The sequence below is a fragment of the Tupaia chinensis genome, unplaced genomic scaffold (genome assembly GCF_000334495.1).
Source record: "Tupaia chinensis unplaced genomic scaffold, TupChi_1.0 Scaffold000228_1, whole genome shotgun sequence".
In the NCBI taxonomy this organism is placed as follows: Eukaryota; Metazoa; Chordata; class Mammalia; order Scandentia; family Tupaiidae; genus Tupaia; species Tupaia belangeri.
In genome coordinates this window covers 2,018,084-2,044,785 of record NW_006159703.1, presented here as the reverse complement: position 1 = coordinate 2,044,785, position 26,702 = coordinate 2,018,084, and the positions used below count along the sequence as shown (strand labels likewise).

Genomic DNA, 26,702 nt, shown 5'->3' with positions numbered 1-26,702 from the left:
AAAAATAAATAATAGGGACCAGCAGGTGGCTTGGAGGTTAAGATGCTGGACACTCCCACATGGCCGACCACAATTCGAGTACCAGACCTGGTGGCTTGCTTTCTCACTTTCCCTCTCTCTCTCTCTGTGTATCTCTCTGGTCAAATTGAAATAAATGAATGAATAAATAAAATTAAATAAATAATTATCAAAAAATATTTTTAAATAAATAAATAATATGTAAAAATGTGGCATTCTATATGTACAGAAAAAACCTGTTACAATGTCTGTGATTTGTTTAAAATAATTCAGAGAGAAATGGTTGGGAGTAGAGATAAAAATCAAATTAGGTCATCCTGTGGTACCAGCAAGAAGGCTCCACTAGAGTCATATAGGAGGCCCAGGTTCAGATCCTGGTTTAATCTGAACATGCTAGGCATCCGTGGGATCGTGAAATGGTGACGGTATATCAGGGTACCTATTTCTTTTTTTTCTTTTTTTTTTTTTTTTTTTTGAGAGATTTTCGCTATAGGGCGTGTGTGCTCACCAGACAGAGATAGAAAGCGAGAAATCACCCCCCGGGGGGATGGTCACGTCGCAATCCCTTCTACTCCATTCTCCCCTCGGGATCTTGGGCATGCACGCACACGTGCCCAGCGTGAGTTTTAAGCCACCGGGTCCGGGACGCAAACCGCAGTCGACTACGTGGGAGTCCAGCGACACAGCCATTACGCTAACTGCTAGTCCCAGGGTACCTATTTCTAACTCTCATGAAAAATAGACGGAAACAAGCAAACAAACAAAAAAGCAAGATTATCCCTGAGGTGTAACTACTGAAACAAAGCAATGGATATAATGGGGCTAATTATATTATTTTGTCAACATTTATATATATTTAAAATTGGGTTGTTTAAAAAGTAGTAACACATTTTTTGTCTTTCTATGTAAAAATGTGTCATGATTTTTCTGACGATTTCCATAATGAAAAATCAAATACACACATCAGCAAATCAAACCTATGGGACTAGCAGTTAGCGTAATGGCTATGTCCCTGAACTCCCATGTAGTCGACCACGGTTCGAGTCCTGGACCCGGTAGCTTAAACTCATGCGGGGTGGGGTGGGGAACCAGCAGGTGCCATGGTGGTTCAGGCGCTGGACACTCCCACATGGCTGACCAGGGTTTGAGTCCTGAATCTGGTGGCTTGCTTTCTCACTTCCTCTCTCTCTCTCTCACCCTTTGTCTCTCCTCTGGTAAATCTAAAAAGTAAATGAATGAATGAATGAATGAAATAAAATAAATAATTATTAAAAAAAAAACAAAACTCACGCCGGGCGCATGTGTGTGCGTGCATGCATGCCCAAGATCCCAAGAGGAGAATGGAGGAGAAGGGACTGAGGCATAGCCATCCCCCCTGCGGGGTGATTTCTGACTTTCTGTCTCTCTGGCAAGCGCATGTGCCTTATAGCAAAAAACCCTCTCCAAAAATAATTAAAAAAAAAAAAAAATTGTAAGTAGGTTATAAATGCTTTAACAAATTCCCCAACACCAAACATTACACAAAGAAATAATTCCTAATGTCTACCAAATTTTATAGCATACTGATAGTGCTTGAAAGTAACACTAAGAACAAAAAAACAAACTAAAAAGGATCAAATTGAATATTCTCTTGACAAGAGCCAAACTACCATGTCAAACAAGTAAGTAACATGCAAAGAGATTCCCTCCCCATGTAGACTTTGCAACAACATCTGGACTGTAATTAGAAGGTCTGCAACACATTTAACAGTGGCCGTATTAGTACTTTTGGGTAAAATATAAGAGAAGGTAGTGGTTTTTACCATCATAATCTCTGCATCGCCTCTTTGGTGGTGGGTTTCGACCAAAAGAATTGGAAGAGCTATGATTGTTATAGTAATTAGACCAACTCTCGGTTGTGTTTTCAGAGTGGTGAGCAGGTGCGATCACAGTAACAGTGCTGGGAATAGACTGTGCCCCAGAGGAGTACTGCTCAGAAGAGTTCGGGGGTGGTGCAGACACAGGCACATATGAGCTCTCCAAGTCATTCCTTTCACTCTTAAACTTGGATCTTTCCCTGTGCTCTGCTTTAGAGACAAATAAAAACAAGAAGAGAGATTAGACATGTAGCCTCTTAAACTATGTTTATTTTCTCACACAATGTGAAAGTGCACGCAGCAGTAAATGTACTAAGCTATTCATATTTCAAAGCGTTCTCCTTAATATATTTTAAAAGCAGGAACATCAACTATATGATGCACCTTGATCAGTAGCCTGGGCAAGATTATCTTTTGTATCAATATCAATTATACTTAATTCAAAAAAGGTCAGCTTCTCCTCTGACATTTAAAAAGAATGTTACTCAAACTTGTATTTCAAGAGATCAGTGGTTGAATCCTAGTAATTTACTTAAATTCCTTCCTCTAAATTTTTATAAACTTTGGACAACCTTGCAACATATCAACTGCTTAAAAACAAACGAGCAGTCACTCCTCCTGGAGTTATAGCTGTGTTGATTAAAGGACATTTCCATCAATTATACAAAATGACTTATGTCTACACATGTACTATGACACATTTATGAATAGCTTCTTTTTAGTCAAACTCCTTTAACTGCATTCCTAGAAGAGTTTCATCTTTGTAACAAACTCAAAAGTTTTTTGAGACAATTCTAGTTTTTACATTGCTTAGACATGTTAAAGGTATACTTATCTTTAAGGGAATTTCTCTCATCCCTGTGACACAGGAAGATAAGTAGCTACTAACTTCTTAGGGGGACACTTCATTCACTCACCCACATTCCTATTTGGATCCCGGTCTTTGCTCCGGCCCCTACTTCGGCTTCGACTACGACTCAGGCCTCGGCTTTTACTCCGGCTCTTACTCCTGCCTCTTCTCCAGTCATACTTCTCACGGTACAATTCATTCCGCTCATAGTACCGGTCATAGTCTCTCCACTTGCCGTCTTCCCTTTTTTTCTCACGTGTCCTATAATACACAGATATAAAAGCCATATGTAGGATATAGAAACCAAGTCTGCAAATAAATCTATATTATGAAATATTATCCTTGTGTCATTAAAACTCATAACGTCTACACTTCTGTAGAAAGTTGTAAGACCTGTACATAATTTTGCTAATCCATTACATAAAAAGGAAAAAAATATTCCCACTTCAAGTATACTGGGTGGGGAGAAGTGAAAAAAAAAGGTCAATCCAAAATATGGAGAGGAGAGAGGGGTGGGAGAAAAATAGAAATTTAGAACCAGGAAATAAAAGAGACTCGAAACCAAGTTTTCATAAATAAAAAACAATTTTTTGATGGTAAGTTAGTGAGTCAACACGCAAATTGCACTACTTAAAACGTAAAATAACATGGGTGATATTTAATACTGAGCACCCCTAACCAAATGGAACATTTCATTAATATTCTCTAAGGAGATTGCTCCCACCCCTGAGCTCTTGGGGAAAGCACATAATGATTATTGTTTATAAAAAGAACAGAAAGTAAGACAAAGGTAAAAAACACAAAATGAAAGGAAGGAAGGTGAAAGAATGAAAGGAATAAAGAGAGAAGAGTGTACCTATGTCAAAAAGCCCATTAGTGCCCTTGCAAGGAAACTTTAAAGTGAGTTATCACTGTCTTCCTAATTAAAGAAAAACACCAACCTTCGTTCACTAGATTCTGAACGAGTCTTTTGGGGACTAGGATATTTCTTTTTTCTGCCATCTCGTTCTTCTTCCACTGGCTCCTGAAATACCTATAATGAAAGCATTAATTAGAACTAAGAATTTTTTTTATAAATTATAAAACGTCTACCTAATAAACATTCTGGCAAGAGAGAGTACACAAATACACTAAAGTACTAAAGTCAAATCACTTCCAAAAGAATTAGGCAATAAGAAAAATTTAAAAAGACACTCATATTACTTTAACAAACAGTATGTTAATTTTTTTTTTTTTTTGAGTGAGGGATTTTTGCTATAAGGTGCCTGCACTCACCAGAGAGGCAGAGAAACAGAAAATGTGAAATCACCCCACAGGGAGGATGGTCATGCTGCAATCCCTTCTCCATTCTCCTCTTGGGTTTCTGGCCTGAGTTTTCAGTCACCAGGTCCAGGATTCAAACTGTGGTCAATTATGTGGGAGTCCAGCAACATAACCATTATACCATCTGCTGGTCCCATAAGCAGCATGTTAATTTTTTTTAATATATTTTTTTTATTATCATTATTATCCTTTTTTTAAAAATTGACCAGAAAAAAGAGAGTGAGAAAGGAAGCCACCAGGTCTGGGACTTGAACCATAGTTGGCCATGCGGGAGTCCAGCACCTCAATCACTATGCCACCTGTCAGCCCCACAGTAAGTTAATTTTTAAATTTAAAGTAGAAATGGTAGTGTAGGAAGAAAATTAATTATTCATTTCTGAAATTTAAATAGTAAAAATAGCAAATCTCTATCATATAGTAAAATGGTTTAAGTTTTTCTAATTATAAACTATAATCACACATAATTTATTTGAGGACTTCAAATTTATTTCATAGAAACAGATTTCAGAAACAAATGGTTAAGTTAATCAATGCTAGGGAAACTGAAGTTACAAAGATAAAATGGAACTAATGGAAATGTCAGGGCTTCTTTTAAAGCTTAACAGTCAAGAATGATCAGAAATAAAAAGAGAACCAGTGATTTTGTTATCTTTCAACAGAAGCTGGTTTCAAACCAGATACACAGCCTTTACTACACAAAGGTGAAATAAAGTTATTCACAACCACTAAGCAAACACCCGTCCAATGAAGAGGCTTATTTACAAATACTCAAATCAGGAAAGACAAGAATGGGCCAAGACACTAACAATTTAATAAAATTCAGGCAACATAAAATGGCAGACACAATATGACAACCAGATGGTGCTGGCAAGAACACTGTACAATTTAGACTACATTTAAAAATCATTCTACAAATTTATGAAAATACAGAGGATGTATTACGGCACTGGGATACAATCATCAAAATCTAGGTTGATCACTACAGAATAGGAGGCTGAACAGTGGCACAGCAATAAAACATAACACTGTGAGGCAGACTCACACGGAAGGGCTCCCGGTTCCTCTGGGGACCTAAGAGTACTCTGACGAGGGCATGCCCAAGACCCCAGGCTGGCTGAGGCTGGGAGTCGAGTTCAGTATCACAACCCTGTAGGGTTAATGCCTGCCGACCACCTATCTTGCTCATGGATAAATACACTTTAAAAAAGAAAAAAACCATGGGACCAGCAGTTAGCGTAATGGCTATGTCACTGGACTCCCACGTAGTTGACCACGGTTCGCGTCCCGGACCTGGTGGCTTAAAACTCAAGCCGGGTACTTGTGCGTGCGTGCCCAAGATCCCGAGAAGAGAATGGAGAAGGGATTTCGGCATGGCCATCCCCTCTTGGGGGTGATTTCTCACTTTATCTCTCTGTCTGTCTGGCGAGTGCACGCACCCTATAGCAAAAACCTCTAAAAAAAATTTTTTTTAATTTTCTTAAATAATGAAATAAAAAGAAGAAAACCTCTCTATAGGACAATTAACAAAATAAAATTTGAGGAAAGAGATAAGAGGAATGAATGCAGCAGGTTTCACGAATCATGGCACATTATCTGTCAAGTTGCATTTCTAGCACCAGGATGAGGTGCCAGTGACCTAAATTTTCTCACCTGACTCCTCTTGTAAACAGTCTAATCTGAAACAAGTAATGATTGTATACAATGTAGCTGAGGATCTAGGAATAAAGTTAAGATGGCTAGTCCTTAGAAGGATTTGCTGCTCCAAATCCTGCTCAAAGCAACAGTATCAACTGAGCACAGATCAGAAAAACAGACCGCTGGCCAAAGGTCTAGGTTGCCCCAAACCCTCTTCATTCCACATTGTCTAACAGAATTACTACAAGTATTGTATTTACTGGCTATGATATGAAATATTATGTCAATAATTAAAATTACATACAAAAACCTTAGAAATGAGAAATGCAAAAAAGTGTAGAAAGGAACTATACTGAAGTTGATATTATCATTTTTCAAAGGTGTGCCCAAGAGAGAGGGGAAAAAGGGAAAGTAAAACAGCATACCGCCTCCTCCCCAAACCCTGGCAGACGGTATGGTGGTTAAGGCACTGGACTCTCAAGTGGTTGACCGTGGTTCAAGCTCCAGATCTGTCAGTTTACTTTCTTACTGTCTCTTTCTCTCTCTCTGTCTCTCTCTAATTGGTCCATTAAAAAACAAATAATAACAAATAAAATAAAATAAACTCTAAAATTCTTTTTTAAAGAAAAAGCAGCCCGCGAGGAGATGCCACACTGTAATCCCTTCTCTCAATATTTTGGGCATGCATGCACACACACATGCACCCACATGTTTTTTTATTTTTCTCTTTTTTGCTATAGTGTGCGTGCGCTCACCAGTGAAACAGAGAGAGATAGACAGAAAGCAAGAAATCACTCCCAAGAGGGAATAGCCATGCCACAATCACTTCTCCTCCATACTCCTCTTGGGATCTTGGGCATGTACGCACACACACTCAGAGCTGTTTCCAACAGCCAGGTTTGGGACATGAACTGCGGTCGACTACGTGGGGGTCCAACAATGTACCCATTATGCCATCTGCTGGTCCCATACCCTCATGTTTTTCAAGGCCATTGAGTCTGGGACTTGAACCAAGCAGTCAGTCAGGTAGGACCCCAGCCACATTAACCACCAGCCAACAGTTTGTATCCAAACTTTAAAGATACAAATGAAAGTTAATCTTTTTACTGTTCTTTCAAAACTCAAGATAATGTACATTTACTCATACTCAAATTTTATATTTAATATATCCTCTAATACACAAATGGGCTACCTTTCAAACACACACTGATCTTCAATGACTATAGAAAAGGACAATGCCACAAAAATGTAACTTATTATAATGATTTCACCGGGGGACCAGCAGATGGTGTAATGGTTACATTGCTGTACTCCATGTGGTCGACCACAGTTTGAGTCCCAGACCTGGGGGCTTAAGGCTCACACTGAGCAAGTGTGCATGTGTACCAAAAATCCTGAGAGGAGAATGGAAGAGAAGGAACTGCAGTGTGGCCATCTCCCCCGGGTTTCTTGTTTTCTGTCTGTCTCTCAAGCAAGCACACATGCCCTATAGCAAAAAAGATTTAATTTATTACACAGGCCCCAGATTACATATCAGAATACACTGAAGAAAAATTTCTATAAAGTACGAAAGAAAACTTTCTTCCTATTTCCATTACTTGAAGCAACATAGAGGGAGTCTCTCCTATTTTAAAATGACTTTATGAGACAGGGCATGATAGATAAACAAAAGTGACAGTGGTCTCAGTTGATCTTTACATACAGCCACATTTTATTTTCTTTTAATGTTGGATCAGTTCAATCAATCTAGCATTGAAAAATGAATCATAATTGAAAGAAAATGTGATCCTTAACATGAAACTCATACTGGAGGGGAAAAACACATGTTATATAAAAAAGAACACTGCAGGGTTAATTATCAAAAGTGAAATACAGACAATAAGGGACACCTAAATAGCCTAGTGGTTGAGAGAGCCAGATCCTACATGGCCACTTATGGTTCAAGTCCCGGCTCCTGCAGATTGTGAAAACATGCCCATGTATGTATGTGTAAGCCTCAAATCCCAGCAAGATGGAGAAATGGAGGAGAAGAAATTGTGACATCTCTCTCTCTTTGGCAAGTAAACTGGCAAGTTAAAAAAAAAGAAAAGAAAAGAAGAGAAAGAGGGTGTGATGGTTATGTCACTGGATTCTCAAGAAGTCGACCGTGGTTTGAGTCCAAGACCTGGCGGCTTAAATCTCATGCCAGGTAGGTGTGCGAGTGTGCGCAAGATCCTGAGAGGAGAAGTAAAAGAGAAGAGACTATAGCATGGCCTCCCTCTTGGGTATGATTTCTCACTTTTTGTTTCTCTGTCTCTCTGGTGAACGCACCTGTCCTATAGCAAAAAAATTTCTCTCAAAAAAAAAAAATGGTAATAATATAGACGGTAGGTTAAAGTTAAAGTACTGTGTCCATGTTTAATTTACTAAAATTGTTGGACCAGCTCTGGGTCCTTAAGGCAGACAGATTCCACACAGCCAACCTCGCAGTTCGAGTCCTGGACCCAAATGCTTCAGAAACATGCTAGGCACATATGCATGCCCAAAATACCAATGGGTAGAAAAAAGGGAGAAGAGAAGGGGTTGTGGCATGACCCTTCTCCATGGAGAGTGCTATTCCCTTCCCCTCTCTCTGTCTCTCTGACAAGAGCATGCTCTCTCTAGCAAGCTTTTTTTTTTTTTTTTTTAATTTACTGAAATTGGTAATAGTACTTCAGCTATCTAAAAGAATATTCTCATTCTTAGAAAACACACAGTGGCAAGGCAGTGGTGCAACAGTGGCACAAGTGGACCCACATAGAAAAGGTGCTGAGTTCACATTCCAAGACTTCCTTGTGCATGTCAAGTGTACATGTGTGTTCTCATGATCCAGACCAGCTGACATTAGGGGTGGATCATGGTATAAGAATCCTTTTGGGGTGCTTTTTTCTGTCTCTCTCTCTCTTTCTCATGGAAAAAAACAAGTAACTTTTGGGCTAGCTAGTGGCAATAAGGCAGTTAAGGCAGTTGGATCTCACATGACCAAACAGTGCATTTTTGGACATGGCGGCTTAAAAAACATGCTGGAGTGAGGCCGGCAGGTAGAGTGGTAGTTAAGTGTGCTGGACTCCCACATGACCAACCGCAGTTCGAGTCCCGGACCTGGTGGCTTGCTTTCTCTCTCTCTATCTCTCGCACTCTCTCATTCTCTCTCTCTCTCTCTGTCCCTCTCTGGTCAAATTAAAATAAATAATTTTTTTTAAAAAATGTATATTTAAAAAAATTTTTTTAAATAAAATCAAAAAAAAAAAAAACATTCTGAAGAGACCAACAGATGGTGTTCTGGTTTAGGGGCTAGACTACACATGGCTAACCATGGTTTGAGTCCTAGACCTGTGGCTTGCTTTCTCGTTTTCTCTCTCTCTGTCTCTCTCTGGAGAACACAGATGCCCTGTAGCAAATTAAATAATAGTAGGTGGGGCAGGCAGGTGGTATGGTGGTTAAGGGCACTGGACTCCCACATGGTCAACCATGGTTTGAGTCCCGGACCTGGTGGCTTGCTTTCTCACTTCCCCCTCCTCTCTCTCTCACTCTATCCCTCTGAAGAAAGGAGAAAGAAAAAGAAAGAAAGAAAGAAAGAAAGAAAGAAAGAAAGAAAGAAAGAAAGAGAAGGAGAGAAAGAGGGGAAGGAAGGAAAGAAGGAAGGAAGGAAGGAAGGAAGGAAGGAAGGAAGGAAGGAAGAAAAGGGGGAAAAGTAAGAAAGATTCTTTGAAAAAAAAATAACAATAGCAGGAGCCAGCAGGTAAGTAAGTAAATAATAGGTAAATAAATAAGTAAAAATAGGATAATTCTTTTAAAAAAAAAAAACATAGTACTAGAGGACAGGTGGCATGGTGGTTAAGGTACTGAACTCTCAAATGGTCAACTGTGGTTTAAGTTCCGGACTTGGCATCTTACTTTCACAACCCACCTCTCTTTCTGTCTCTGTATCTCTCTGGTGAACACATGTGTCCTATACCAAATTAAAAAATAATCATAAGAACAAATAAAAATAAATAATTCTTTGAAAAATAAATAAAAATGATCAATAAAATTAAATAAACAATTCTTAAAAAAGAATTTGTTTAAAGAAACCTGCTGGGCACATGCATATCCAAAATCCCAAAAGGAGAAATTGAGGTGGTGTTGTGGTACAAGCATCCCCATGTGGGGTACTTTCTGTCTTTCTCGTGTCTCTCTCCACTGAGTACTCATGTTCCCTAGCAAATTATAACAAAAAAAAAAAAAAAAAAAAAAAAAAAAAAAAAAGAAAGAAAGAAAGAAAGAGAGAAAGAAAATACAGACTGAGGTTTTCAAGGGTGAAGGATCATGATGTAAGTAATTTACTACCAAATGACTGAGAAAAAAAAAAGTAATGGTGTAAGTATATAGAGAGAGCAAATGGAGAAGCAGCAGATGATGGTGTAGCGGTTCCATCACTGAACACAAGATCACAGAGGAGAATGGAGGAGAAGGGACTACATGTGGCCATCCCCCCAAGGAGTGATTTCTCACTTTCCCTCTCATTGTGTCTGTGCGGCTCTCTCTCTGGCAAGTGCACATGCCCTAAGGCAAAAAAAATTTTGGGGCTGCCAGTTGGCATGGTGGGGCACTGGACTCCCACATGGCCAAACGGTTCCAGTCCCAGACCTGACTCCTTGCTTTCTCACTTTCTCACTCTCTCTCTCTCCCCCCACCTCTCTTTTCAAATTAAAATAAAATAAATAATAAATAAAATAATTCTTTAAAAAAAAAAAAGACCACAAATGGGGTAAATCTTCAATGAATAAACTTCAACTGACATCAGATGAGTATTCTGAGTTTTAATTTTATCACTTTTACATGAGTTTTAAAGTATTTCCACATAAAAAGTTCAACTAAAGGTATTTAGTCTTCAGAATGTTGAGAAATAATTTCTATAAAATCCAATATATTCATGTGCTATGTATTTGACTGGAAAATACTGGGTCATCAGAAAAGTCACAATATGTTTTTCTATGCAAAAATGACTTTTCTGATGACCCAATATATTAAAATCTCATTTAATCTTCAATAACTATTACTATGATCCTCATTTTATTAGTATGAAAGTGAGAGAGACAAGTAACTTGTTGAATACCTGCTATTTTAATTTATGCAACCTGATTATAGAATCCAGTCTTAACATTACTTACTGTTTATATATACAAAGAATTATAAATAAATAAAATTACAAATGAAATTGTCTTTGGTTCAATCAATTAGGTTACCATCTATAATCACATTTATACTTCAATATCATAAAAACATTCTTTCCTTTTTTTTCAATGTTGATAATGATGGTTATAATTACATTACCTATCTAAAATAAAAAAGGACTCTAGGGACAAGATGATGACCTAGTAATAACAACACTCTGTAAGGAAATCCCCCAAGAGAAGGTTCCCAGTTCAAGTCCAAAGACCTCCCTGAGTATATCAGACACATTCTTGTCCCTGTTCTAGAGTCGGCCAAAGGCTCTGGGCAGACTGTGGTATCAAGACCCTATTGGGGGGGGAACCAGCAGTTAGCGTAATGGCTATGTTGCTGGACTCCCACGTAGTCGACCACGGTTCGTGTCCCGGACCTGGTGGCTTAAAACTCACGCCGGGCGCGTGTGCGTGCGTGCCCAAGATCCCGAGAGGAGAATGGAGGAGAAGGGATTGCGGCGTGACCATCCCCCCTGGGGGGTGATTTCTCGCTTTCTGTCTCTATGTCTGTCTCTGTCTGTCTGGCAAGCGCACGCGCCCTAAAGTGAAAATCTCTCCCCACCAAAAAAAAAAAGCCCCTATTGGGGGTACTGCCTTTTTGTCTTTCACTCAAGGAAAAAAATAAACTAAAAAATAAATAAATAAATAAATAAAAACCAAACACATTTTTATGGTTAACAAGAGCAAATGAGGGCCAGTTGGCAACATGATGTTTAAGGCTCTGGATCATACAAGGCCGACTCTGCCCCAGTTTGAGTACCAGACTGATGGCTTGAAAACCATACCAGGCGTGTGTGCGTGTGGGGCTCAAAATTCCAAGAGAAGAGATTGCAGAGTGGTCATACCCTGGGGTAAGGGGTGGTTTCTCACTGCCACTGCCCCACTCTGGCAAGTACCCATACCCTATAGAAATATCTGAAAAATAATAAAAGTGATTTCTCTATATACATGAAAATGTGTTACCTAATGATATTTCTTGTGGTTTCATTGATATGTTTACTCAAGCTTCTACATTTATTTAAGTTTTTTTCTTCTAAAACCACTGCATGAGATTTCTCTGAAACTTTCAATATTACTAAAATACTTACTGGATCTCCAAACAAGATATTTCAAATTGTTTCAACTCTTTAAGTCCAAGAAACTAAGAAATGCTTATGAAGAATCTGCACCATTCCCAAAGGCTCATAAGTTCAATCAATGGATAATTAATCCTAAAAGAGCTCAATTTCCTGTTAAGGATACATAATAGGATGTAAGAAGCCTCCAAAAACAAAAGAAATTTTTGCATTACCTCTTCTTTAATTTCTTCCTTTTCTTGGACTAGTGGTTTGGGCTCAGGCTTAACTGGTTCCAAAGGCGGAAGGTAGTTCTTAGTATAGAGACTTTCAAATAGTTTGTCCACAAACCCCGAAGTTTCTAAGGAAAAGAAATATTAAAGTGTTACACAGACAGAAAACAAAAGTCTGACAACACACAGCAAAGCAATACTATGCAAAAAGAATAAGGGAGGAGGAGTCTCACTACCTGGCCTCCGCATATATTACAAAGTTGTGATAATCAAAACAGCATGGTATTGGTACAAAACAGAAACACAGACCAGTGGAAGAGAATAGAGAATCCAGAAATAAACCCCAAATCATACGGTCAACTGATCTTTAACAAAGGGCATAAGACAATCCAGTGAAGAAAACAAAGTGTTTTTAGCAAATGGTGTTAGAAGAACCCGATATCCATCTACAGAAAAATTAAACTGGGGGGACCAACAGGTGATGTGGTGGCTAAGGGTGCTTGACTCCCACATGGACGATCACGGTTCAAGTTCCAGAACTGATGGCTTGCGCACACGCGTGCGCTCGCTCTCTCTCTGCCCCTCTCTAGTCAAGCTAAAATGAGTTAAATAAAATAATTCTTAAAAAATTAGAAAAATGAAACTAGATCCCTCTAGCTCACCATTAACAAAAATCAACCCAAAATAGATCCAAGATTTAAATGTATAAGCTTCAAACTATAAAACTACTGATGGGAAGGCCAACAAGTGGTGTGGTGGTTAAGGTGCTGGACACTTCCACATGGCTGACCATGGTTCAAGTCCCAGACCTGGTGGCTTGCTTTCTCTCTCTCTCTCTCTGTCTCTGTCTCTGGTCAAATTAAAATAAATGAATAAATAATTCTTAAAAAAAAAAAAAAAAAAAAAAACCTGGTAGAAAGTAAAGGGGACACTCTTGAAGCCACTGGAGTAGGGGATGATTTCTTAAATAAGATCCCTAAAGCACAGTCAATAATCCCCCAACTAACAAGTGGGACTCCATCAACTAAAAAGCTAGTGCAAAGCCAAGGAAACATTAAATAGAGGGGAAACAAAGGGGTAGGGGCATTGCACAACCTAGTGGCTAAGGAAGCCAGATTCCTTGTGGCCAACTGTGGTTCAAATCCCGCCTCAGCAGTTTGAAAAACACAAGGTGCACGTGTGTGTATGCTCCAAATTCTAGTATGATAGAGAAATGAATGAGGGATTGCAAGTGACACATCACATTGGAGGGAGTGCTTTCTCCCTCTCTCTGGACAGCACATGCCTCCTCTGGCAATAAAAAAAAAAGAACATATTAAAAACGCAACACAGGCTCTGCTTACAATGGAAATTATTACAGATTTCACATAAACAGCTACTTTTAAAAAAAACAACTATTTAATTTTATGATTATTATTTTATTTGTAATAGGGCATGTACACTCATGAGAGAGTGAGCAAAAGTGAGCAAGCTGCCAGGTCCAGGACTCAAATCATGGTTAGCCATGTGGGAGTCCAGTGCCTTAACCACCACACCACCTACCCTAAATAGCTACTATTTCTTTCTTTTGTCTTTTAAGAATTATTTTGTTTATGGGGACCAGCAGGTGGCATGGTGGTTAAAGTGCTGGACACTCCCATGTGGCTGGCCATGGTTCAAGTCATGGACTTGGTAGCTTGCTTTCTCGCTTTCTCTCTCTGTCTCTCTCTCTCTCTGATCAGATTAAAATAAATGAATGAATAAATAAAATTAAATAAAATAATCTTTTTTTTTTAAGAAAAAGAATTATTTTACTTAACTTTATTTTTTTTTTTAAATTTGACCAGAGAGGGACAAAGTGGGGAGGAGGAGTGAAAAAGCAAGCTGCCAGGTCCAAGACTCAAACCATGGTCAGCCATGTGGGAGTCTAGCACCCTTAACCACCATGGTGGTTGACCCCCAAACAGCTACTTCTAAAATGTCAAACTACTATTTTTTTAAAGAGAGATTTTTACTGTAGCCCCCATGTGCTCGCTGGAGAGACAAGAGAAACAGGAGAGACAAAGTGAAAAATCACCCCCTGGAGGGATGGCCATGCTGCAATTCCTTCTCCTCCATTCTCTTCTCAGGATCTTGGGCATACACACACACACATGCTCAACTTGAGTTTTAAGTCACCTGTGTCCCGGACTGGAATTGCAGTCAACTACATGAGAGTTCAATGATGTAACCATTATACCATCTGCTGGTCCCTCAAATTACTTTTTTGTCTTTATTTATTTTTAATCTGGTATAGGGCATGTGCACTCACCAGAGAAAGAGAGAGAAGGAAAGTGAGAAAGCACTCTACCTCCAAGGAACTGTGTCATAGTCATCCCCCCATGACGGTGATTTCTCACTTTCTCTCTGTCTCTTGGGCTAGCACACATGCCCTATAGCAAAAATCTCTCTTTGGAAAAAAAAAAAAAAGAAAAAAAAGGGCCAGCAGGTGGCACTGGACTCCTAAATGGCCAACTAATATCCAAGCTCTGGACCAGTGGCTTGAAAATCATGCCAGGCACATGTATGTGCGTGCCCTAGATCCCAGGAGAAGAGATTGCAGCCATCCGCCCAGGGATGGAGGGTGATTTCTCACTTTTCCCTCTCCCTGTCACTGTCTCTCTGGCAAGCACACGTATCCTAAGGCAAAAACCTCTTTAAAAAGAAAAAAAAAGCATAAGACAAAGCTGGCCACATGACCTAACATTCAAGGAGGCCAGTTCTCACATGCCCAACCAAGGTTCAAGTTCTGGCTCCAGTAGCTTAAGAAACATGCCAGGGGACTAGCAGATGGTGTAATGGCTGTCACTGGACTCCCATGTAGTCGACCACGGTTCGAGTCCCGGACCCAGTGGTTTAAACTTACGCTGGGCACATCTGCATGTGTGCCCAAGATCCCGAGAGGACAGTGGAGAAGGGATTGCAGTGTGGTCATCCTCCCTAGGGGGTGATTTCTCGCTGTCTCTCTATCTTTCTGGTGAGCACGAGCACCCTACAGAAAACCTCTCCAAAAAATTCAAAATAAAAAAGCATGCTAGATGCATGTGCATGTATGCTCAAAATCCCAACAGGATGGGTAAATGGAGAAGAAGGGACTGTAGTATGATTTGCCTCTGTGGAGTGTGGTGTCTCCCTCTCTTTCTGACAAGCATACATACTCTTTGGCAATTAAAAAAAAAAAAGCATATTACAAAAGAGAATGCTCATTTAAAATGTCTTTGATATGTAATACGAAACAGGGCAGCCCATAGACATATGTGGCTATTTTGAGCTTAAATTAATTAAAATGAACAGTTAGTTTCTCAATCACATTAGCCACATTTCAAGTACTCCATAGCCACAGTCAGCTAAGGCTACTGAACCAGAAAGATCAACTATAGACCATATAAATCACTGCACAGGGGCCGGCAGGTGGCCTGGTGGTTAAAGGCGCTGGATTCCCACATGGCCGACCATGGCTCGAGTCCCAGACCTAGAGGCTTGCTTTCTCACTTCCCCTTTCTCTCTGTCTGGTCAAATTAAAAAATATTAATAACAAATGGAAATAAATAAATAATAATTCCTTTTTAAAAATCACTGTACAAAGTTCTAGTGGACAGTGCTACTCTAGAAGGACATACAGAAGTAGGTAAGAGTAATTTTTATCTCTGGTAGCAAAGTTATAGCTGCTTATTTTCTCCGCCTCTTAAAAATGCATTTTAGAGATACCAGCAGGTGGCGTGGTGGTTAAGGCACTGGACACTCCCACATGGCCAACCACAGGTTGAGTCCCAGACTCGGTGGCTTGCTTTCGCTTTCTCTCTCTCTCTCTCTCTCTCTCTCTCTGTATGTGTGTGTGTGTATGTGTGTGTGTGTGTGTGTGTGTGTGTGCGCACGTGCGTGCGTGTGTGTGTCTCACTCTGGTCAAATTAAAAATAAGTGAATGAATAAATAAAATTAAATAAATAATTCTTTTAAAAAATGCATTTTATAACATTCCCTAATATTTATTGTTTTTTATCATTTAAAAAAAAAAAAAGTACTGCTTAAGACTTATAGGATGGCCAGGAATTGACATGATAGCTGTGGACCTGGACTCCCATATGGTCAACTGTGGTTCGAGTCCTGGACCTGGTGGCTTGCTTTCTTACTTTCTCTCTGTCTCTCTCTGGGTGAATGTGCATGTCCTAGAGCAGATTAAATAATAATAATAATAATAAATTAAATTTAAAAATAAAAAAAGACCTTCATAGTTTTTTTTATAAGGAAGTCTTAGAAGTCTAAACAAAGGTTTGTCTCTTATTCCAAATATCTTTACTGTATTTGTTTTTTCTTCTTTTATAGCTCTGCATTTCATGATTTATCTTTAATGTAAATTCTTTTTTTTGGAGAAGTTTTTGCCATAGGGCGCATGTGCTCACCAGACAGAGAAAGAAAGAGAGACAGAAAGCGAGAAATCCCCCCCCGGGAGGGTTGGCCACACCGCATTCCCTTCTCTTCCATTCTCCTCTTGGGATTTTGGGCACGCACGCACATGCGCCCGGCATGAGTTTTAAGCCACCGGGTCTGGGACTCGAACCCCGGTCAACTACATGGGAGTCCAGCAACATAGCCATTACACTAACTGCTGGTCCCTTTAATGTAAATTAATACATTTAGAAAAGAAAAGATTCATTTGTAGTAGTGAGAAATTCCGTAGTAGGTTTGATATTTACGTCCCAGAAGCCTTAAAATGCATTGAAAAACATGTAATCCCGTGTTTTAGATTAAGAAGCCATATTTACCACTTTTCTTTCTCAGCAGATATTTGAGTTACAGGATTCTCGTTACCAACTGCTAGTTCAACTATTAAGTGTATATTACCCATGTTCCTATTCCTTCAACCATTCAACATTTATTGAACATCTATATCCCAAGCACCATAAATTCCAAGTCTACACACTCAACAAAAGGACAAACAGGGAGGAAGAGGGAGACAAACGGCAAATAAAAATACGACAGGAAGTGCCAAGAAAAGAGGCAGAGTTGGTAGAAGAGAAGGCATGGGGTGCACTGTACACAGAGTGCTCCGGAGAAACAGCTCTGAGAAGATGACATTTGAAAAGAGCAGAACTGAGGGAGGATTCATGTTTCTGGCAAGTGTGAAACATGTTCAAAGACCCTGATCTGGGAATATGATTGCCACATTAAAAAAAAATAGTGGGGTGGTAAATCTGGCTAGAGTGGAACAAGACGAGGTCAGAAAGGAAGCACACAAGAGCTCAGGGAAGCTCTACACACCATGGAAAGGACTTTAGCAAAAAAGATAGAAAGTCAAAGACACAAAGAGAAGAGGATCATGATCATTTCTTCTTGGATATTAAGAAGCCCCAGCCAAGGGGGAAAACAGATGGTTTAACTATCTTAATAAACAGCAAGAATAAGTAGCTTCATTATTCTTAAACTATTTCCCCTAAATCATGAAGTAGCTCTGCCAAAGTTGCAAAGGACCCAGTCATCTAAAAAGCATTACAGCTGCCATTCCCTTAATACAGGAAGGAAACAAAGAAAGAAAGGGACAAAACCTGTGCAGCCAAAACACATGATAAATAATTAAGTATGAAGGGGTATACTCATATATTGAAAGGATTCTGAGCACTTTTTTTGCTATCAAGTTTTTATCTTCCAAGACTTTCCAGGAAGTTTTAAATACAAAATCTTTACCTAAATACCTGATTGAAGGCCCATAATAATTACCTTTTTGTAAAAAGACATCAAGTTGATCAGCACAAAAGGCTTTCAATTCTTTCTCAGGTTTGTCCTTCTTGACCAGTGCTACAACATAGTTGGCTAAGGCTGAAGGGTCAGCATCACATCTAGTTAGACAAAGAGAAAACAAAAATTTAAAAACACATTTATTTTTTTTCAAACAGTGGTGTCATTAATGAAGTCACCCCTATTTTGGAAGACCAAAGATCAAAAATGGCTAAAAAGTGATTAAAAAGTGACTGCAAACACAGGTGACTGTTACAATAAATGGCATACATATACTTTTCTGCTTATTTCTATGAATGACTAGTTTGCCTCCTATTTTTGAGGTTCTACTTACACCAAGAATCTTGAACCAGGTTGACATTTATTTGCTCTCTCAATGGTAATATGGAATGGGTGGAAGGTGACCCCTAAGTTGCTGCTTGTCTCTCATCCTAGGGAAGAGCTGCCAGTAACACCTCAGGAAGTATCTGTTCCACTTGACCAATGAGGGAAAAGCAGGGGGAATGATGAGACAGCTTTCTCCTCTCCTCAAGATACATTCCTTAGTACCCCAGACATGAGCATTCAAAAATGGCTACCAATTCCACTGCCAATCTTCTAAATGAGTACTTTAAAGATATTTTTTAAAGGGAGTACATAAAGGATGTACTATATAGTACATGAAATACTATAGGCAAATGCATTAGCAGCTATAAGCAAAAAAGCAAAGATCTAGGGCTTGAAACACAAGGGAGAAGAGAAGAGAAGAAGTAGAAAGGCAGCTAAGAAAACCTGTACCTACTTCCCATTTGTCCTAGTCAGCACTACCACTTGGGAGTCTGGAAGACACACGGGAGGTCCAGGTTTGGTTCCTCTGGCCTAATCTGATAAATGCCTGGCAAAGTATATGTCTGTAATCCTAGGTAACAAGGAGGCTGCAACAGAAAGATGATGGCATGCAAGACCCTGTCAAAAACTACTTATCTGTGTGTCTCTCTCCCTTTTCCTCTTCTCTTTTTTCACATTTTGTCAGGGGGCACGTGCACTCACGAGAGATAGACACTGGGGTGGGAGCACAAAGTATCACCAGAGGAGGCATGGTCACCCTGCAACCCTTTCTCATTCATTTTGCCAGCATTTGGGGATTTGGGATACACATGCACATGCATCCAGCATGTCTTTCAATCTGCCAAGGCAAAGATTTAAACCACATGGTTGGCCATGTGGATCCAGTTCCCTTAACCACTAGGCCATGGGACCAGCCTTCCTTCTCTCTCTTACTAGACAAAAAAAAAAAAAAAAAAAAAATTCCTATAACATAGGACCCGTGGTAGCCAACTCCTGATGTATAGCAATCTATTAGACTTAAAGTTTTAGCTACATGGCACAAAAGTAAAAGTTTTCATAGTGTGTTGTGTGCGTGCGTGTGTGTGTGTGTATACATATATACATAAAGAGCAGGTGGGGACTAGCAGTTAGCGTAATGGCTATGTCGCTGGACTCCCATGTAGTTGACCGCGGTTCGCGTCCTGGACCGGTGGCTTAAAACTCACGCTAGGCACATGTGCATGCATGCCCAAGATCCCAAGAGGAGAATGGAGGAGAAGGGATTGCGGCGTGGCCATCCCCCCTGGGGGGTGATTTCTCGCTTTCTGTCTCTCTGTCTGGCAAGCACATGCGCCCTATAGCGAAAACCTCTCCAAAAGAAAAGAAAAGAAAAGAGCAGGTGGTGTGGTGGTTAAGGCACCGGACTCCCACAAGGCAGACCACAGTTCAAGTCCCAGATCCAGCAGCTAGAAAATCACACCAGTGAATGTGTGTATCTAAAATCCCAAGAAGAGAAAGAAGGGACTGCAGCATGGCCAAATCCCCTAGGGGATGATTTCTCACTTTCCCATTCTCCATCTCTCTCTGATGACCGCAGAAACTCTATGGCAAAAACCTTAGAAAAGGTGTGTGTGTAAGTGTGTGTGTTCTATATTTCCTCATGAATACATACTTAAGTAATGCACATCCATTACGGCTTCCTAAGGTTGTTGTAAAGGTAAATAAAAAAGTCAAAATGATAGTAAATAAAACTGTTATGCAAGAAATGATTGTACACCTATAAAATGGGGGGAAATTTTTCATGCCTCAGGCACATGCACTTGCCAGAGAGAAGAGAAGAATCTCCCCCCTCTATGGGATGGGATCATGAGTGATCCTTTTCCTTCTATTTCTCCATCCCATCAGGATGGTGGCCTGCACATCCAAGTGCCTGGAGTATCTTTCAAACTGCTAGGCCAGGATTAAAACTGTAGTCAGTCAGTTGGACTTAGATTTCTATGACACAGTGTTTAACCACTATAAAACACTTCAAATCTAACAAATCTTGTTCTGTAGTCCTTGGATTTTTGCTGTCAACCACAAAGTTAAAAAGTCGGGGTCCATAATAAAACACAATGCTTTCCAAAGCTGAACTACATGGGAAGGTTCTGGGATTGTATGAGACCTTGCTGATGCACATGCCCATGATCTGGGGCTGGCTGAAGCTAAGGGTGGATCATGGCGTCAGGACTGTGAGGTGTACTGTTTCTCTTTCATTCTTTCTCCATCACAGAATACATATGTAAGTTCTCACGGAAAAAAAGTAAATAAGCTTTCAAAATCATTTCCACTAAAGAGTATCAATCATATTTCCAACAACTTTCTGAGATCAGTAAACAAAACGAAAATTAAAATGAAGCACTGGATGCTTTCCTTCTAGGTTTTACTTTTTTTTTTTTCTTTTTTGGAGAGGTTTTTGCTATAGGGCACGTGTGCTCTCCAGAAAGACAGAGAGATAGAAAGCGAGAAATCACCTCCCCCGGGGGGATGGCCACGCCGCAATCCTTTCTCCTCCATTCTCTTCTCGGGATCTTGCGCACGCACACACGTGCACCCAGTGTGAGTTTAAGCCACCGGGTCTGGGACTCAAACCATGGTCGACTACATGAGAGTCCAGCGACATAGCCATTACGCTAACTGCTGGTATCCTAGGTTTTACTTTTAAAGTTCTTAATTCGATAAAATAGAATTTTTTGCTATCACCACTATTAACATCGTCATGGGAAAGATAGGCTCTTTCTTTTTTTAAATAATTATTTTATTGAACTTTATTTATTTATTTTTGACCAGAAAGGGACAGCGAGAGAAAGTGAGAAAGTGGGAAAGCATGATGCTGAGTCTGGGACTTGAACTGCAGTCAGCCATGTGGGAGTCCAGCACCCTTAACCATCATGCCACCTGCTGGTCCCAATAGGCTCTTTAAACACCCGTGCTCCAAGGTGTAAGAGAAAAAAAATTTTTTTAGAGATTTTTTGTCCTAGGGTGCATGTGTTCTTCGGGAAGAGAAAGACGGAGACAGTGAGAGGGAAAAGTGAGAAATCACCCCCCCCACCAGAGGGGATGGCCATGCGACAATCCCTTCTCCTCCCAGGATCTTGGGCATACACACAGACGTGATTTTCAAGCCACTGGGTCCAGGACTTGAACTGAAGTTGATCATGTGGGAGTCCACTGATATAACCACTATACCATCTGTTGGTCCCGAGAAAATTTTAATGAATGTCAATTTTACAAAATTCAGAGCTAATAATTAAAATTATGGGCAAAGATCAAATAGAAATTAATGTTAAGAGTCAAAAGAATGTTAAGTGTCAAAGTTACGTATTAATAAAAAATGCAATTTAGACCCAGCCACAGTGATGCAGATGGTAGCGTGCCACTGCATGATACTAGAGCCATACAGGAGGCCCCATGTCAACTAAACATACTGGACATGCCAACACATACTCACAATCTTGAACACATACTCACAATAAAGAATTATTTTTGTACTTTATTTTAATTTGACCAGAGAGGGACAGAGGGCGGTGGGGGTTGGGGAGGGGTGGTGGCAAGAAAGCAAGCCACCAAGTCCAGGACCGGACTTGACCTGCAGTTGGCCATGTGGGTGCCCTTAACTACCACGCCACCTGCTGGCCCCCATCAAGATATTTTTTAAGTAAAAAATATGTTACATTTTGGCTAACTGTGAACAGATCGCCTTAGTAAGCTCAATTACTAAATTCTACAATGGATATATACATATTGACACTCATGTGCTGCATTATGACTCTTCAGTCAACAGACTATACATACAACAGTGGTCCCATAGAGCAAAGAGACTGTACCATACTGCCTAGGTGTGTAGTAGTGCTAGATGTGTAGGTATGTGATTCTGAATTTTTGTACCAAAAACAAATATAAAGTAACTAGGCAAGGAGATAGGTTAATTGGCTTGACTATAGTAATCATTTCATGATGTATATGTTTACTAAAATATTAATCATATGGTACAAGTTATTTTTAAATTTAGGACCAGCCCCATAACCTCATGGTTAAAAGAGCTGGATTCCACACAGCTCAAATCCTAGCCCCAGGAGTTTGAAGTATGTGAAAGGCACATTTGTGTACATGCTCAAATTTCCATCCCAGGATGGCCAGTCCATGGTCTGGTGGTTAAGAGAGCTGGATATCACATGGCCAACTGGACAGTAAGAGTGCTGGCCGCTACGGTTTGAAAACTCTAAGTGCAGGTGTGCATGCCCCAAATTCCAAAAACATGGGAAGAATGAAGGAGAAGGGATTATGGCATAACCATTTCCCATGGGGGTGCTTTCTCCCTCTTCTTACCTCTTTCTGTGTCTCTGGTGAGTGCATGTACCCTCTTGCAAATTAAAAAGAAAAGAAAGTAGAGAGAAGGGACTACAGTAGTATAACCACATCTCACTAGGGTTCATTTTCTCTCTCTCTCTCTCTCTCCCCTGCAAGCACATGCACCCTCTGGCAATTAAAACAGTAAGTTTAACAACAAAAACAGGAGATAGAATTTACACTTTCAAGTGCCATGCTCACCTTGGCTATTGGTTATAAACAACTTAAAACAATGATGTGAAGATAGACTTAACTTCACCTCCAAGAATAAGATATTTGATCAGTATAGTTCTAACATTCATATGAAAGACAGAGGGAGGGAAAGCACATTTCTACCGTAGTTCATTTTTCCATCAAGAAATACTTGATGGGAACCAGCAATTAGCATAATGGCTATTTCACTGGACTCTCATGTAATCAACCACGGTTAGTGTCCCAGACCCGGTGGCTTAAAACTCACGCCGGGCACATGTGCGTGCATGCCCAAGATCCCAAGAGGATGGAGGAGAAAGGATTACGGTGTGGCAATCCCCCCAGGGGGTGATTTCTTGCTTTCTGTCTCTCTGTCTGGCAAGCTCACGTGACCTATAGCAAAAACCTCTAAAAAAAAAAGGGAAAGAAAGAAAGAAAGAAATACTTGAGACTGGGCGATTTAAAAAAAAACATAGATTTATTCAGCTCTTGGTTTAGAGGTCTAGAATCTAACCAGGTGAGCCTACAACACAGCAAAAGAGCAGGATATCAAGCAGAGCAATGTGGTCTGTATCCACGTGGCCTCTGCCTGCTTCATTTCCTCTCTCTATAAGCACTCAATTACTGATCTCCCAAAGGCTCCACCTTTGAACGTTATATTCAGATTAAGTTTTTACCTTCTTAATCTTATTACAATGGCTGAACACATGAATGGGGAGGGGGCATATAACTATAGCATTACCTTACTAAGAAGCTCAGATTCTGGACAAGGATATTCTAACAATGAAGAAAAATATTTTTTAAAAAATTTAAGAATAGCAAAAAGTAGCAATGTATATTTTCTCCTGTGTCATCACAACTTTCAAGGAGTCTAATGATTTGATAGATATAATGCTAAGGATTTGCCATTTCTAGTTAGAAACAGGCAAAACATCCAGATTATAGGATAAATGGAGTGAGTTTTACTAATCAGATTATTTTTACATGTATTTAGTATTCAAACTAATAAAATAAAGGCTGCTTCTGATGAAACACATTTTGATGTGATGGTGTTAAAAATCAAGATGTGGGGACCAGCAGTTGGCATAATGGCTATGTTGCTGAACTCCCATGTAGTCGACTGCGGTTCAAGTGCCAGACCCAGTGGCTTAAACTCACACCGGGTGCATGTGCATGCATGCAAGATACAGAGAGGCGAATAAAGGAGAAGGGATTGCGGTGTGGCCATTCCCGCTGCGGGGGAACTTCTTGCTTTCTGTCTCTCTGTCTCTCTGGCGAGCGCCCTATAGCAAAGACCTCTCCAAAAAAAGAAAAACTAAAAATCAAGATGGGGCGTGGATGGCAGATGATGCGGTGGTTAAAGACACTGGATTCCCACATGGCTGACCGTGGTTTGAGTCTCGGACCTGGCAACCTACTATCTCATTTTCCCTTTCTCTGTCTGTCTGGTCAAATAAAAAATAATAATAATAACAAATGGAATTAAATTAAAATTTTTTTTTAAAAAATCAAGAGAGGGACAGATGGGGTAGTGGCTGAAGTACTATACTCCTACATGGCCAACCGTGGTTCGAATCCTTACCTGGTGGCTTGCTTTCTTGCTTTCCCTTTCTCTCCCTGCTCAAATTAAAAAATAACAATAATATATAAAATTAAGGCTGTCAAGTTGCATGATGGTTAATGCGTTGGATTCCCATATGGCCAAGTGTGGTTCAAGTCCCAGCTTGCTTTCTCACTTTCCCTCTCTTTCTGTCTTTGTCTCTCTCCAGTCAAATTAAAAATAATAATAAAATTAAATAAATAATACTTTTTTTAAAAAATCAAGATGGGTACCAGACAGTGGTGTAGTGGTTGAGGCACTGGATCCTACATGGCCAACTACACCGTTTAAGTCCCCCATCCGGTAGCTTGAAAAACACACCAGGTACGTTGTGTGTGCTTGCCCAAGATCCCAAGAGGAACAAAGGGGAGAAGAAGGAATTGCAGCATGGCCAACCCCCCTGCAGGAGTGCTTTCTCACCTGCTATCTTTCTTTCACTGTCTCTCTTCCCCAAGGAGTGCAAATACCATATGGCAAATTTGGAGAAGAATCAATATGAATAATTACGAGAATATAAAAAAGTAGACTCGACTCCACAAAAAGAGAGTGAACACAGACTCTAAACATTTATCTAATATAAGTGGACAAATGATTACTAATAACTGATGGGATTCTGGGACCAGAGAATGGCATTATAGTTATGTTGCTAGACTGCAGTTCGAGTCCTAGACTTCACAGCTTGAAACTCACGCCAGGCCTGTGTGTGTGTGTGTGCCCAAGATCCTGAGAGGAGAATGGAGAAAGGAGTGCGACATGGCCAAACCCCTGGGGGAAGATTTCTTGCTTTCTGTCTCTCTGTATCTTCTGTTCCACTGGTGAGCACACATGCCCAATACCAAAAATCTCTCCCAAAAATAAAATGAAATTAAAAAATCTGCCTGAATTCTGTACCAAATACGCAAAGGTATGTTTACAGCCAAGGAATAGGCTCATTTAAACTTAACAGCTCCTAACACATATTATAAAGTGCACTAGGAAGGAAATTACCAGTCTAAAAAATAAGTCACGCTAATTGGATAGTGAAACTTAAATACACTGGGGAGTTTTGTACTGTAATTTTCTGGACCTTTATGACTGTTCTTATTCTTTCAACGCACTGACCCCTTACTATATAATTTTTAAAAACTGACAATTATGATACTGTAGCTATGGTACTGATGCTCACAGCAGCCCAACAAAGACTTCCAAAAGTATGTCACAAAAATATGAACATGACTAAGACTCTGATAGATTACATGACAAAGCAAACCACCTCCCTCCTCCCCAAAAGATCTCTTCTTATTCTACCTGGGAAGAGTACCCATAATTTTTTGGCTATTTATTTGAAACCAAAACTAGGAAATCCATTTTTATATGCCTATAGGGACAAGCATGTTTTGGAATGAAGAGAATTTTAAAATCATCCATAGCTATGTTAAATACATGTTTCCAGACAAAGGGGGGTTCCTATTATTACAAAGAAATTAGAAAACATAATAATACTCATTTAAAATTACTATTTATGGGGCCAGCAGGTGGTGTGGTGAAGGGCCCTGGACTCCCATATGGCTGACTGTGATTCAGGTTCCGGACTTGGCGGATTGCTTTCTCACTTTCCCTATCTCTCACTTTGTCCCTCTCTGAACAAATTAAAATAAATAAATAAATAAAGTTAAATAAAGTAATTATTTTAAAAAATTACTATTTACTATAGAATCATTATGTTTGAAAATTTGGAAAGATAAATTAAGTAATCCACTTAAGATCAAGGAGACAACTCATCCACAGAAATAAAACTCAGCTGTGGGCCAGCAGGTGACATGAGAGTTGGGATGCTGGGATGCTGGATTCCTACGTTGCTGACACCACATGGTGGGGATCTAGTGCTTGCTTTCTTACTCGTCTCTTTCTCTCTCTCTCGTTCTCTCTCATGATCACCAAGTGCCCTACAGCAAAATAAAATTAACAGTAATAAATAAAATTAAATGTAAAAGTCATTAAAAAAAACTCAAGCTACAATTCTACACAATTTTACACAAGTAAAACCTATTTCAGAGCATATATGCTTTTTAAACGTGTATCGTCACAACAAATTAATGTATCCTTATTCTCAATCACTAGTTATGTTTTAGTTAAAATAATCAATAAAAGAAATTTCTGGCCCAGCAGATGATGTGGAGGTTAAGATGGTTGGATACCACATGGCTGATTCTATGGTTCAAGTCCTGGACCCAGCAGCTTGAAAATCATGCCAGGCATGTGTGTGTGTGTGTGTGTGTGTGTGTGTGTG

The 26,702-nt window shown here is 39.8% G+C and overlaps 1 protein-coding gene across 1 annotated transcript in view; it reads right to left on the bottom strand.

The window, feature by feature from the left end:
• RBM27 (RNA binding motif protein 27) overlaps positions 1-26,702 on the bottom strand; it is an 86,769-nt gene that overhangs the window by 47,371 nt on the left and 12,696 nt on the right. Inside the window, exons 3-7 of the mRNA XM_014587654.2 lie at positions 17,929-18,047; positions 12,199-12,323; positions 3,666-3,757; positions 2,792-2,985; positions 1,821-2,084 (exon numbers count right to left, since the gene is read on the bottom strand). Coding sequence (XP_014443140.1) covers positions 1,821-2,084; positions 2,792-2,985; positions 3,666-3,757; positions 12,199-12,323; positions 17,929-18,047 — 794 coding nt within the window. The remainder of the gene's footprint in view (positions 1-1,820; positions 2,085-2,791; positions 2,986-3,665; positions 3,758-12,198; positions 12,324-17,928; positions 18,048-26,702) is intronic.